Genomic DNA, 11314 nt, shown 5'->3' with positions numbered 1-11314 from the left:
GGGGGGGAAGCAACTTTTACCAGCTCTAGAATTTGGAATATCAGCACTATTTGGATGTAGTAGTTCCAGGTACACCAGTCTATACATAATACAGGCCAACTCCTTTAAGGCATTTCCCTAAAGAACAAAATATGCAACAGTCAGTGATAACAGATTATGAGAAACTAATCTATTTTCCACAAAATGAAATTTCCCAATGCAGCATAGAAGGAAAAGAAGACAAAAGCTATGATTGATTCTGTAATGAGACTGTTCACCCCCTTTTGACTGGAGGTCAATACTCTTGTTGAACTTTTGAGTATGTGTATCTCTCTCACCACCCCACCCCCCAGCATTGGCAGGAGACAAATAAACCCCAGCTAATTAAACCAAACATTGGTTGTATTTTGTCTCATGATTTGGCATCAGAAGGAAATCAGCCTTCAAAATCTTTCCAGTTAAACTGCAGATGTTGGCTATAAATTACAATCAGTTTTTAATTCTTCAGGGTCTGATGTTCAGAGTTGCAGAGCATTCACAAATCCAGCTGAAAATGATGAGAGTCACAAGTACTCAGCACCAAGGAAAACCACCACTTTGAAACCTTATGATGACAACGGGAGACGGAAAGGTGGGAGCAACTGAAACAGCGTGTCATGGACTGAATCAAGAATCCAGAGCCACCCACCCCGCACAGAAACACACGTCCGAGTTGCAACAGAGCCTGCTAATCCCAGATCGGCCTTGTCAGGCATCTTCGGACCCACAGGTAAAGCAATCATGGAAGACACTCATCCTCAACTGCGAGGGATTACCGATGACTGCGGAAAATCTATCCTTTAATAAAATGACATAGTGTTCCTTTAATAAAATGACATAGTGTTCCTGATATATATTTGGATTAAAGTCACTGATTTGTCAGGTTATATAAATGATTTATGTGGGTAAAAAAATAAGTTGGAATGCAGGAATGTCAAAGCATTCGTTTTGATCAAAAATGAACTAAAAACGTTTTGCGAGGCCTGAATCAAACCAGTCTCTAACTTGAAATCGTACACAACTTTTCAGTAGTTTGATTTTTCATCTCACTTTGGGCTACACAGAAATGCCAAAATATCAGGTTTCCCTGCAGAATAGAAATTCTGCATTTGATCCTCTCTACACAGCACAAGGTTTTACGGGACAACGCCGACTTCCCTTCCCTAAACAACACGTATAATAATAAAGACTTTTTCAGTGGGGGGAGGGAGGAATGTATGGAGTTCGGACTTTCGCAGAAGAGAAAAGCTCATCCTATTATTATAGCACTTAGCTCTTTCCATCAGATCTCAAAATAAGCTCAGGTGTCACTCATATTTTCCCACGGAGAAACGAAGTCAGAGAACGAGAGACAGAGGAGAAGAGACTTGCACAAAGGCCCCCAGCAGCCCAGTAGCACAGCCAGAAATAAAACTCCGGAGTCCCGTGCTATAACCATCACAAGACACTGGCTTCAGCATTGCCAGTGTATTTTTTCCATTTAAAATGTTTTTTCCTTATACCCCATAAGAAAGCTGCTGCCGCTGTCAAAGCCCATCACTAAATCTGAAGTCATGAGAGACATGTCCCAAACAAGGAGCAGGTGTATATTTTTGTCCCTGCTGTACTACCCCAAGCAGGAATTATACCCAATGATACCCCGAAATCTGGCATATGGTCGCCTTCTTGGTGTCACGGTGAGGTGACATGGACAGAGGGGATGAGTGTCATTTTATTCCTCATCTTCTGTCTGGTTCTTGCCCGGTCCTGAAGGGAGTGACTCTCAGCTCTCAGGAAGCAGCAGAGGATCAAAAACAGGGGGCAAAAAAGTACTGTTTTCTCCCTAGTCCCCCTGTCCTAGGGATTTTTTTTTAATGTTAATAGGAGTTTTACAAATGTTTTCCATTTTAGTCAAAATAATCTGGGTTTTCCTTTAAAAAAAACAAACCCTGAAACTGCCCCCCCCCCAATCTTCCAATTTTCACTCAAAAGATGAGGTTTAGTTGTGAAAACAAAACCAAATACGTGTTCACTTCGAAGGTTTAACTTTGGGAAGTTGCTTTTTTCTAGGGGGAGGGCATTGGTAGGGCTGTTGGGAGTGGGGAATCACTTCTGACTCGAGTCAGGAGCCGGCAGTCTCTAAACTCAAGGCGTGTTTGATTGTCACTTTCCTATCTCTGCTTCAGCAAACACTTGCAGCAGCCTCTCGCTGTGGGCAGAGATAGCCAAGAACACAGCGGCTATTTCTAAGTCCCCAACCCCTCGTCACTGTTTTAAATAAAAATCTGTGTTAACAAACGTCTTGGGTTCGACTTAAAATGTGTCGAATAACACGGGAAAATGAACTCCTGTAAGACAACTCCCTCTCTGGGCTTTTGGATCGTACATTATTGATAACAATGGCTCTTCTTCTCTGTGTTGTCTCCATCTTTGCAGCGCTTACTCACTTGAGTAAGGCCTTCAATATGATTTTATGATTGCTCTATTATTTCAACTGCAAAACAGTCCACCTACTCAGCGCCTTGCAACCGAGCTGCCTTTTCCATTATAAACATTTTTGAGGGCACGGATTAGGGGGGTTTTTGGCCTCAGTTCCATGTCGTAAAACACCGTGTACAGAAATTCAAGGAGTTACCCAGCAGATCGGTTCAATAATTAAGACTAGGTTTAGTTTTCCACTCAAATTGAAGCCAAGCACCTTCGTTATGAGTGTAAATAGATGTTGATCGTAACCAAAACGACACCCATCGCTTCTGGGAGAAAAAAGTAATGTTGATTTTTCTAGCTCGTGGCACGTAAATCTTTTCAGATGTTGGCTGGGTGGGAGAAATTAAAAATAAATTCTTTTGAACCGCGGGGTCTCCCATTTTTGAGCCCTCTACAAACACAACCAGCTCGGGTTTGAAAGCGCTCGGCTTGAACTAGTTGTCGAACTAAGCAAAACCTTCTGCGCGGTGTTTTTCGCGAAAGAAAGGGATCAGCAGGGCTCATCATCATCACTTCTGTTTCCACCACGGAGGCCGATGGCTTTCAGAACGATTCGTCAAATGTAACAGTTACAACTGAGCCCCTCGGGTCTCTGACAGACGGCAATTGTGGCTGTCAGCTCCTCGGAGACACGGGCACGGACGGGGGGCTTGGGTGGTGGGTGGGAGAGCTAACTGCTTGGTCTGGCCTGGTGGGAGCGTTTCAGGGGGGAAGAGTCAGTGGGATCCTTCCGATCTGTTTTCTCTAGAGTTTCTAAAAGATCGCCAGGGAAGCGAGAGCCTCTGGGCCCAGCCCAGCCCCGGGCCTGCAGAGACAGGACGCCCCGGGGGGGAGAGATGCAGCGCCCATTTCTTTGCAGCCCTGACCCATCATCTCTGTGAAGTCCCTCCTTCAGCTTCAACCTGTCCCCGCGGCGAAGGCTTCTGAGGATGTCACTTTATCCCCCGGGGTGGAGTCACGCCTCGCTGCTCTTTGGTGCGAGGCAGGTTTCTCATCTTTCCAGCTGCCCCCGCACACGGTGCGGTCCCCGGTAAGGGGCACGTTCAGGGAAAGCCTTGGGCCCGATTTCCCTAGATGCGGGGACAGCCTCGGGAGATGGGCTGGGAGGGTGGGCAGCCCTCGCTCTCGGCTCTGCTGTCTCCTCTCTCCCTCCTACCAGACACCCACCGCGCTCCCCGGCCTCACAATCTCCCCTGACTCAAGCCTTCCCTAAAGGAAATCGCCCCGGCCCCATCCATCGCCTTGATCTTTTTTTCTCCTCAGCTCCCCATACCACGGAGGCTGCCTCTGCCGCAGCAGGCGGGTCAGTGTCCTCTGCTCCCCCCATGCCCCGGAGGTAACGCTGGGGAGAAGGCGTGCGGCAGCCCTGCCACCTCCCCTCGTGCCAGGGAAGAGGTGGGGGGCAGCACTGAGCAGGGGGAGGGGAGGATCAGGGGGCAGGAGACCCCGCTGGGGAGGGGGCTCGTGGGGATGAGGATCCCCAACCTCCCCCCCACTCTGCTCCCAAGGGCCCGGGGAGGAGGAGTCGTATGTGGATCGGATCCTGGTGGTGAAATGGACACGGTGGATCAGGGCTTCTCGCAGCCGGACCCGGGAGATCCCCACCCCCAGCCCAGGTACCCCGGGGGAGGAGCAGCCAGAGTTCCTGGGGTTCAGACAGAAGTGACAATTTTCCCGGATCTGGCCACAGAAAGCCGTTTATAGCTGTGACCAAACACAAGTGCTGGTGGGAGCTCTTTTGAAGCGCCCCGGTGGAAGCTGGGCAGCTTAAACAGCTTCAGAGGCGGTTGCCCCAGGGGCAGGGCTCAAGGCGCCCGCTCTGCCATAGACCTGTGGGTGGGTGCCAGGCAGAGAGGGGGGCCTTTCGGATCCGAGCCCGCATCCCCCACAGGGGCTGGTTCTGCGGGACCTGCTGGCTGAGGGAGAGCTCCAGGGAAGGGCTGATCCGCGGCGGCGACCGGGTCCTGCAACCCGAATATTGCCCCTCCGGAGAAAGCAGGATGAGGCCGGGGCGGCAAGCTGCTCGCCCAGGGGAAAGGAGCGCTCCCATCCTGCCCTCGCCCAGCCGGGCGCGCGCACAGCCGCCCGGCACAACGCAGCGGTCCTCGCCGCGACTGCTGCGAGGGGGGAGATTTCTTGTGCCAGGCAGACGGATCCTCCGGGGCCGTTGAGCACCACTTCAATTAGTGGCAAGGGCAAGAGTATTGGGAATTTTAAAAGAAAACAAAACTCGAGGAGATTTTGAAATGGCCGAAGGGGTTTAGGAACGGGACTTGTGCTACCAAATCCCTTCAGCCCTCGATTATCATTACCACCCCCCTCCCCTTTCTCCCTGGATGAGACACTGGTTTGCGACGATTAACAGCAAAGCGCTGGCAGCGGCGTGGTGACAATCCAGGGACTTCGCTCCCACCCGGCTAAGTGTGGGTCTGGTGGGACTTTCACGTGCAAAGCGCCCGGGCTGGTAACCCACGAGCCGATGCCCACGCTCAGCGTGGCCGTGGAGGCTTTGGGTGTAAAGCCCCCCTCCACGTGTCAGCTCTTGGTTTTCACTCGGGTGGGGTTTTTTTTACTACAGAAACTTAATAGCAGCTCTTCCCTTGCAAAGGACTCAGAACGACCGGGGCAAGTTAGAAAGCTTGTGACCCTGTGGACTCCTATCTGAAATCTCCGGGTTGATCTCGTAGGCACACCTAACAGTGCTAACATGTCGTGGTACCCACCCGCACTGTTGCAAGGATCTCAGGGCACCCCAGGGAGGCACCTTAGTTGAGAATCACTAAGTTTAAAGGGAGAGCAAAACTTCCCAGCGCTTCCTGCCAGGTCTCGGCAGGAAGCGGAGCCTTATCCACACAAATACACCGAGTTACTGTATTGTGCCGTGCTCAGATCAGTGCTAAATTGCACTATCAGGATATAAAATGCAATATTCGATACGCGATTATTTTGTCATCAAGGTGTGTCCAATACAGGAGAACGACTCGCAACCGTGTCAAGCGCATTCACCTCGGGAAGAGGCAGACGGGAGGGGTGCGCCCCTGGAATGGGGGAGAAACCCTATCAGAGCCAAGCAAGGCGGACACAGAGGCTGCATCCTACTCTGAGAGGGAATGGATCCCGCGCGGGATCCCGTACGAGGCTATAAGGACCTGGGCTCTGTCTATCCGCGGGGTGGGGGAGCTGGGCAGCGCGGGCTGGAGCAGGGCGGGGGGGCTGCTCACGGCTTGCTCTGTAAATGTTTGGATACGGGCTGGAGGAGGGAAGGCAGAAGGCGATCCTTATCCAAACAGCCTTTTAACCTTCCAGGTCTCCTCGCCCAGCAGGAGTCTGCCCTACGTCTTATTAATGACTCTGGCGATTTACTCTGGAACGCGACTGCGAGCAGACAGACGCGCCACTTGTAGCAGCGCGGAGAGCTCTAAAAGATTTCTGTCCCCCCGTGATTTCGTCCCCAGGTGACATCTCGGCGCCTCTGGAAATCTCCCCGGGGGCAGCTTCGCAGTGGCTGCGTCTCCTCCCCCAAACCCCGTTAAAGATGTACAGATTTCGATGTCCCTTTCATGTCTAGCGACTGCGGCGAGAGAAAAGAGGAATTAACAAAATAATTTATTCTTGTTAGGATTATTATTCCTCAGAATAAATCAAAAGTTGTTTGCTGTTGAGACAGCTGTAGCTACTGAGCGCAGTGGTGAGCCGGGGGATCCTAGCAGCCCAGAAAGCTGAGAAAGCTGAAATTCGGCTACCAAGCTGATGACTTTGGCATCACTCTACCTGCCTTTTTATGGCACCGATTTAGACGCCGCGGCAGCCCAGATTCAGGCGTTGGGAGGATTAATCCCGAGAGCTCTTTTAGCCATACGATGAGCCACACCCATCATCGTTTTTAGTCCATCCACTAGGAAGCAGGTGGCGATCAAAGGTACGTTTGTTTGCCATAAGCAGGGCTTTGTCGAGTCCGCAGAGCATCCTGATTTTAAAAGGTCACTCTTTTCTTCGGACGGATTTACGGATCTGCTTAGGAAGCCCCCCGGCTCCTGCTGAGCGTTGGGAGGATTAATCCCGAGAGCTCTTTTAGCCATACGATGAGCCACACCCATCATCGTTTTTAGTCCATCCACTAGGAAGCAGGTGGCGATCAAAGGTACGTTTGTTTGCCATAAGCAGGGCTTTGTCGAGTCCGCAGAGCATCCTGATTTTAAAAGGTCACTCTTTTCTTCGGACGGATTTACGGATCTGCTTAGGAAGCCCCCCGGTTCGTGCTGAAATCTCTGTCCACGGGTCTTTTTAATCATCATCATCGTCAAATAATAATAATAATAAAGCAAAAAAGCAGAGTTCCTGCATTGGCATAAATAGATGGTGGGGCTGGGAGGGACGGGTCCTCATGAATTTAGGACCAAACGTGCCCCACGATGTTCCCCAGATTGACCCCAAGGGCTGTGACTCCCTTCTCTGGGGGAGCTGCGGATCTTCATATCATTGGGGCGTCTGAGCTCAAGCCGCGAAGGGCACGGGGAAAGCGGCGGGCCCGGGGGGCGGCGGAGCCCTGGAGCCGGGCTACTCAGTTTCACTCCGGCGGCGGGGCCTGCTCCAGGGGCGCGGCGCCCTGCAAGGCGCTTCCCTCCACAGCTGTAAAATTTTCCAGGCTCCGGGTACTTCCGCGGCTGCGCTCCTTCTCCACCTCGGGTTACTACAAGTTTAACATCCTCCCGGATCTCTAAGAGCTGCCGCCAGTGAATAGGACAGCAACCGCGAAAGCCGGTGGGGAAGTGAGAAGTCTGTGCGCAGAGCGGACCTCTGAGGTCCTCTCTGTGTACCCAGTGGGGCGATCGTCAACCAGAGAAGGAGCTAAGTGGTCACAGGAGACGGGACACAGCTGCTTTTTAAAAAAATACTGTCGTACAGAGACATCGGAGGGAAATAGGAGAGCAGTCTAAATGAAGCCGCCCTATGCCCCTAAATAAATGCTCCTGACAGGCCTAATTGATCTTTGATCGATGGAAGCTCGGGCATAGATTTCAATGAGAGCGGTAACACTTGGTCATGGAAATGTCCCTGTCAGGGTGAAAGTATGTGCTATGCTAAGCGGGGAGGGGGGGACTAAAAGCAGGTTTCTTCGTTTTCCCAAGCGCCGCTGTTTCCTACATTGACAGTCCCTCCCGGACCGGGGAAGCTGGACACGTGTGTCCCTGATCTCCGGCTTTACAAAACGGAATTTCCCTCTAAGGGGCATTTTACCGTTTCATGAGGTGGAGAGATGAAAAAAGCGACGCCAAGCAGGAGAGGGAACAGATAGGCTCCAGCAAGGGGTAAAAACTCATTTCTGAACCTAGATCCCAGGAGATAAGTATCCTTGCGGCTTCCTCACATCTGATGTGAATTTACTAGAATAAACGTCTGCCTATCGGGCAATTTATTCCTAGGCAATAAAATGCGTGTTAGCGATCACAGACAATATTTCTGTCTCCCGGAGGGAAGCGCGGCGTCCTCCCCATCCCGTTCCCTGACAACAATCCCCTCTCCTACGAGGCGGCGTGTTTGGGATCCTTGTGTTTTTGCTTGTAAAAAGCGATTGCTTTATGCCAGATAACCCCTAGATCCGCTCCCGATCCGCACTCAGACGTTTCACGCCGGCTGTCAGTGCTACAGACTCAATTATCGTCGCTGCCCTCAGATGATTAATATCTTCCCTTTAATCTTCTGCCTCCTGACTAATCGATTTCTTCCAACACGCCTCAGATTGGTTTCCGTGGCCGGTGGGGAAAGGGGGGCGGACCGGGACGCCCACCCCACACGTCAGCCTGGTGTCTCTAATTGACTTTTAGTCTACCTTTTTATGGCGACATGTGTTTCTAGCAAAGATCTTATTAGGACAAGCCGGCTGCACTAATTTAAAGTTATAGAAGGTGGAAGACGGAGCCACTTTATAGAAGCCTGAACACCCCCACCTCCACCAGCGACACAGAAACCCGCTGCCTGCTGAAGGGCACTGGGCTGAGAGAGTCCCAGAGAAGCTGATCATCGCTGTGATCATGGGAACCAACACTGAACTGCTGTTTGGTCTCGGGTAAAGTTGTAACCCAAAAGGCTTTACAAAAATCGTTACAGCTGGGAGCTGCACTTCTGTCTGCACCTCCTAGCAGGGCACAGGTACTGCGGAGCAGCCTCCAGCGGGGTCCCCCAGCGAAGATGACTGGGGATGGGGAGCTCAGGAGACTTTCGGCTCCCCTGGAGCAGGCGGGTGGGGGCAGCTGCCAATTAAAGCAAGTGATGAATTAGGAGCGGGCTGGGGCACCTCATCTGGGCAAGGAGAGGGGAAGCGAGCCGCGATTCCCATCCGGGCCCAGCGGGGAAGACGCAGATCTCCCCTGTGACCATGAACCCCCCGCGGGAGAGTGCGGCTCCCGCCCGCCCTGCTCGCAGCCCCGAGTGAATGCGGAGCGGGCGCGTGGGTAGGCTGCAGAGCCGGGCAGCGGGCTGATTGCGGGGCGGACAGGTGGGAAGGAAGCGCGGTTCCCCTTGTTCCCTGCTGCTTGGCTTGCAAGCGAAGTCCCTCGTCCTCCAGCGCCTTGAGAAGCACCGGGGGGGGATCCCAAGCGCGTTTACACATCGGTTCAAGGTAGCGTCTCTAGGCACCTCTCCCCCTCGCTGGCTGCTGTGGATCCTGCTGCGCCCTGGCCCGGGGAGGCGCTAAGGGGCCGGGGGAGGGGCTCCATCGCCTCCCCCGGCGCAGCAGCCACGGAGCGGATCCCCCTAGGGCTCCGCATCTGCCCCCGCGGCCACGTCTCTGCCCCGCGGCGCCCCTGGTGCCCCTCGGAGGAGACGCTCTAAGCCGGGACAAGAGCTTCTCCCGTCTGCCTGCAGCCTCCTCACTCTGTCGAGAGCGCTTCGCCCCTGGCGCCCGGCCTCGCTGCTGATCCGCTTCATTTGCAGGGGACTTAGAAGGGGGAAGCTGTCTTAAGTCACCTCCCGCCCCCTTGCCTAGAGTCCTCCGCGAGGCAGGCCCTGGCCCCACACCCTGCAGCCTTCCAGGTTACATCGGTGGGGGGCAAAAAGGGGCGGGATCCTGCCCCCTTCTGTTCCAGGGGCTTGGGTTGGAGGCAGTGGAGAAGGCCGGGGGGCGGCTGGGGCCCAGCTCGGTAGGAGCAATCGGATCGGGCCCAGCCGCCTCTTTAGCTCTCCTAGGCGGGAGGGGGGCTAAACCCGGGTTTCGCAACGAAACTGGAGTGTCTGGGTGCTGGGGAAGCAAGGCTCGATCCCGAGTCCTCACTGCAGACCCCGACCCCGCTGATTTCCCCCCAGCAAAGCCTGCCCGGGAGGCAGAAGAGCCCTTCCAGCCCTGCTCCCGGCGCCTGGTCCCAGCCACGCAGGGTCTCCGGCCTGGACTGAAACGCTGCAGGCGGCTCTGCCTCGCCCTGAGCGCGGGGCTTTGGCCTGGAGGCAGCCGGGCCAGTGGCCCTTGGCAATCGCGGACAACCAGCGGCGGAGCCGGGGGAAGAAGGGTCCGGGTCTCCACCTTCACTGGGGGGTTTCCTTCTCCAGCTCCTGCTTACTGACTGGGAGAGGAAAGGGCGCTTCGAGGGGTATGTAAAGGAATGAAGACGGGCTGGTTTCAGGGATGAAGGAAGGGCTGGGTCAGCCTCCCTTGATCCGGCAGTGAGACGGGATAAGGGAACGGGGTCCCGCGCTGGCATAAAGGCTGGTCCCTTGATGATCCCGATCGAGACTGAAGATAGAAGAAGGCCTTGAAAAAGGGACCAGAGTCTGCTTGGGGAGAGATGGCTCGAGCCAGCAGCTGAGCGGGCCAGTGTGGCGTGTGTGCGACCAGTGGAGTGGGTGCTTTCCCCAACCCCCAGCCCCGCTCCGCACCGACACGAGATGCTCCTGACAGCCCCGAGCTGCGCGGCGCTGATTTTCTCAGTCCAGCTCTCCAGCCCCCGAAGCAAAGAGCGATCCCGAGCGCAAAGAAAGCAGCGCCCCCGACCCCGCCCCCCCCCCTGCCATAACCGCTTGCAGGGCGCTCGTTATCAGGGATTTAGAGGTGTTAGAAACCCTTGCTCGGCAGCTGCTTTCAATGCGCGGGTGGCCGCGCAGCCGCCCGCCGCCGCAGGACCCGGCGCACTTCCGAGCGCTCCAGGGGGCCCGCAGCCCCGCTCCCCCGCGGGAGGCATCTGCAGAGCCCGCGACGGGGCAGGATCTCTGCGAGGAGCTGGGGACTCTCGTCCCGCAGCTTTGCCCTGTCCCTCCCTCCCTCCCTGCGCCCAAGCGGGTAGCGACCGCGGGATCCCCGCCCGGTCCCGGCGCATCTGCCCCGGCTCGCTGCGCTCTGGGTCCGTGCGCCTGGGGTGGCTCCCCTCCCCGCCGCCCGGGCCCGCACGCCCCCACTTACTGTCCGCCTGCGGCGTGTCGCTGCCGCTGGTCAGCCCCGGGGACTCCAGCAAGCTCCTGCTCGATTCCCCCACGCCCTCGTCGGCCTGAGCCGCCACCATGTCCCCGGCTTCCTCCAGGTCCAGCAGGTGACTGACCGAGAAGTTCTTTTTGGCCTGTAAGTTGTCCAGGTGGCCGGGGCTCTCCAAGCGGGTGGCCAGCACGGCCTGTCTCTCCAGGACATGGGCATAGCTGGAAGTCATGGTTTCCCCCCAAGCCTTAAAGGGAAAGTGCAGGCAGGAGAGGAGCGGGAGAGCGCCGAGGAGGAGGAGGAGGAGGAAGAGGAGGAGGACGGAGGGAAGGGACTCCCTCCCCCCCGAGCAGCAGCACTGCTGGGGCAGCAGGGGCCCGAGCGATAATCCAGAGCCGCTCTCTGCCCAGCCGCCTCCAGGCATCACGGCAG

At 55.3% G+C, this 11314-nt stretch overlaps 1 protein-coding gene across 1 annotated transcript in view; it reads right to left on the bottom strand.

Annotated features, from left to right (window-relative positions):
• The window catches only part of PRRX1 (paired related homeobox 1), an 81126-nt gene extending 69829 nt beyond the window's left edge, over window positions 1-11297 (bottom strand). The window contains exon 1 of the mRNA XM_006017735.3: window positions 10874-11297. Within this exon, the coding sequence (XP_006017797.1) occupies window positions 10874-11114 (241 nt within the window). The 5' untranslated portion in view covers window positions 11115-11297. The remainder of the gene's footprint in view (window positions 1-10873) is intronic.
• Between the last annotated feature and the right edge of the window lie 17 nt (window positions 11298-11314).

Source organism: Alligator sinensis, unplaced genomic scaffold, assembly GCF_000455745.1.
Source record: "Alligator sinensis unplaced genomic scaffold, ASM45574v1 scaffold31_1, whole genome shotgun sequence".
In the NCBI taxonomy this organism is placed as follows: domain Eukaryota; kingdom Metazoa; phylum Chordata; order Crocodylia; family Alligatoridae; genus Alligator; species Alligator sinensis.
Note: the sequence above shows the minus strand (reverse complement) of the source record. Positions and strands in the feature narration are given on the sequence as shown.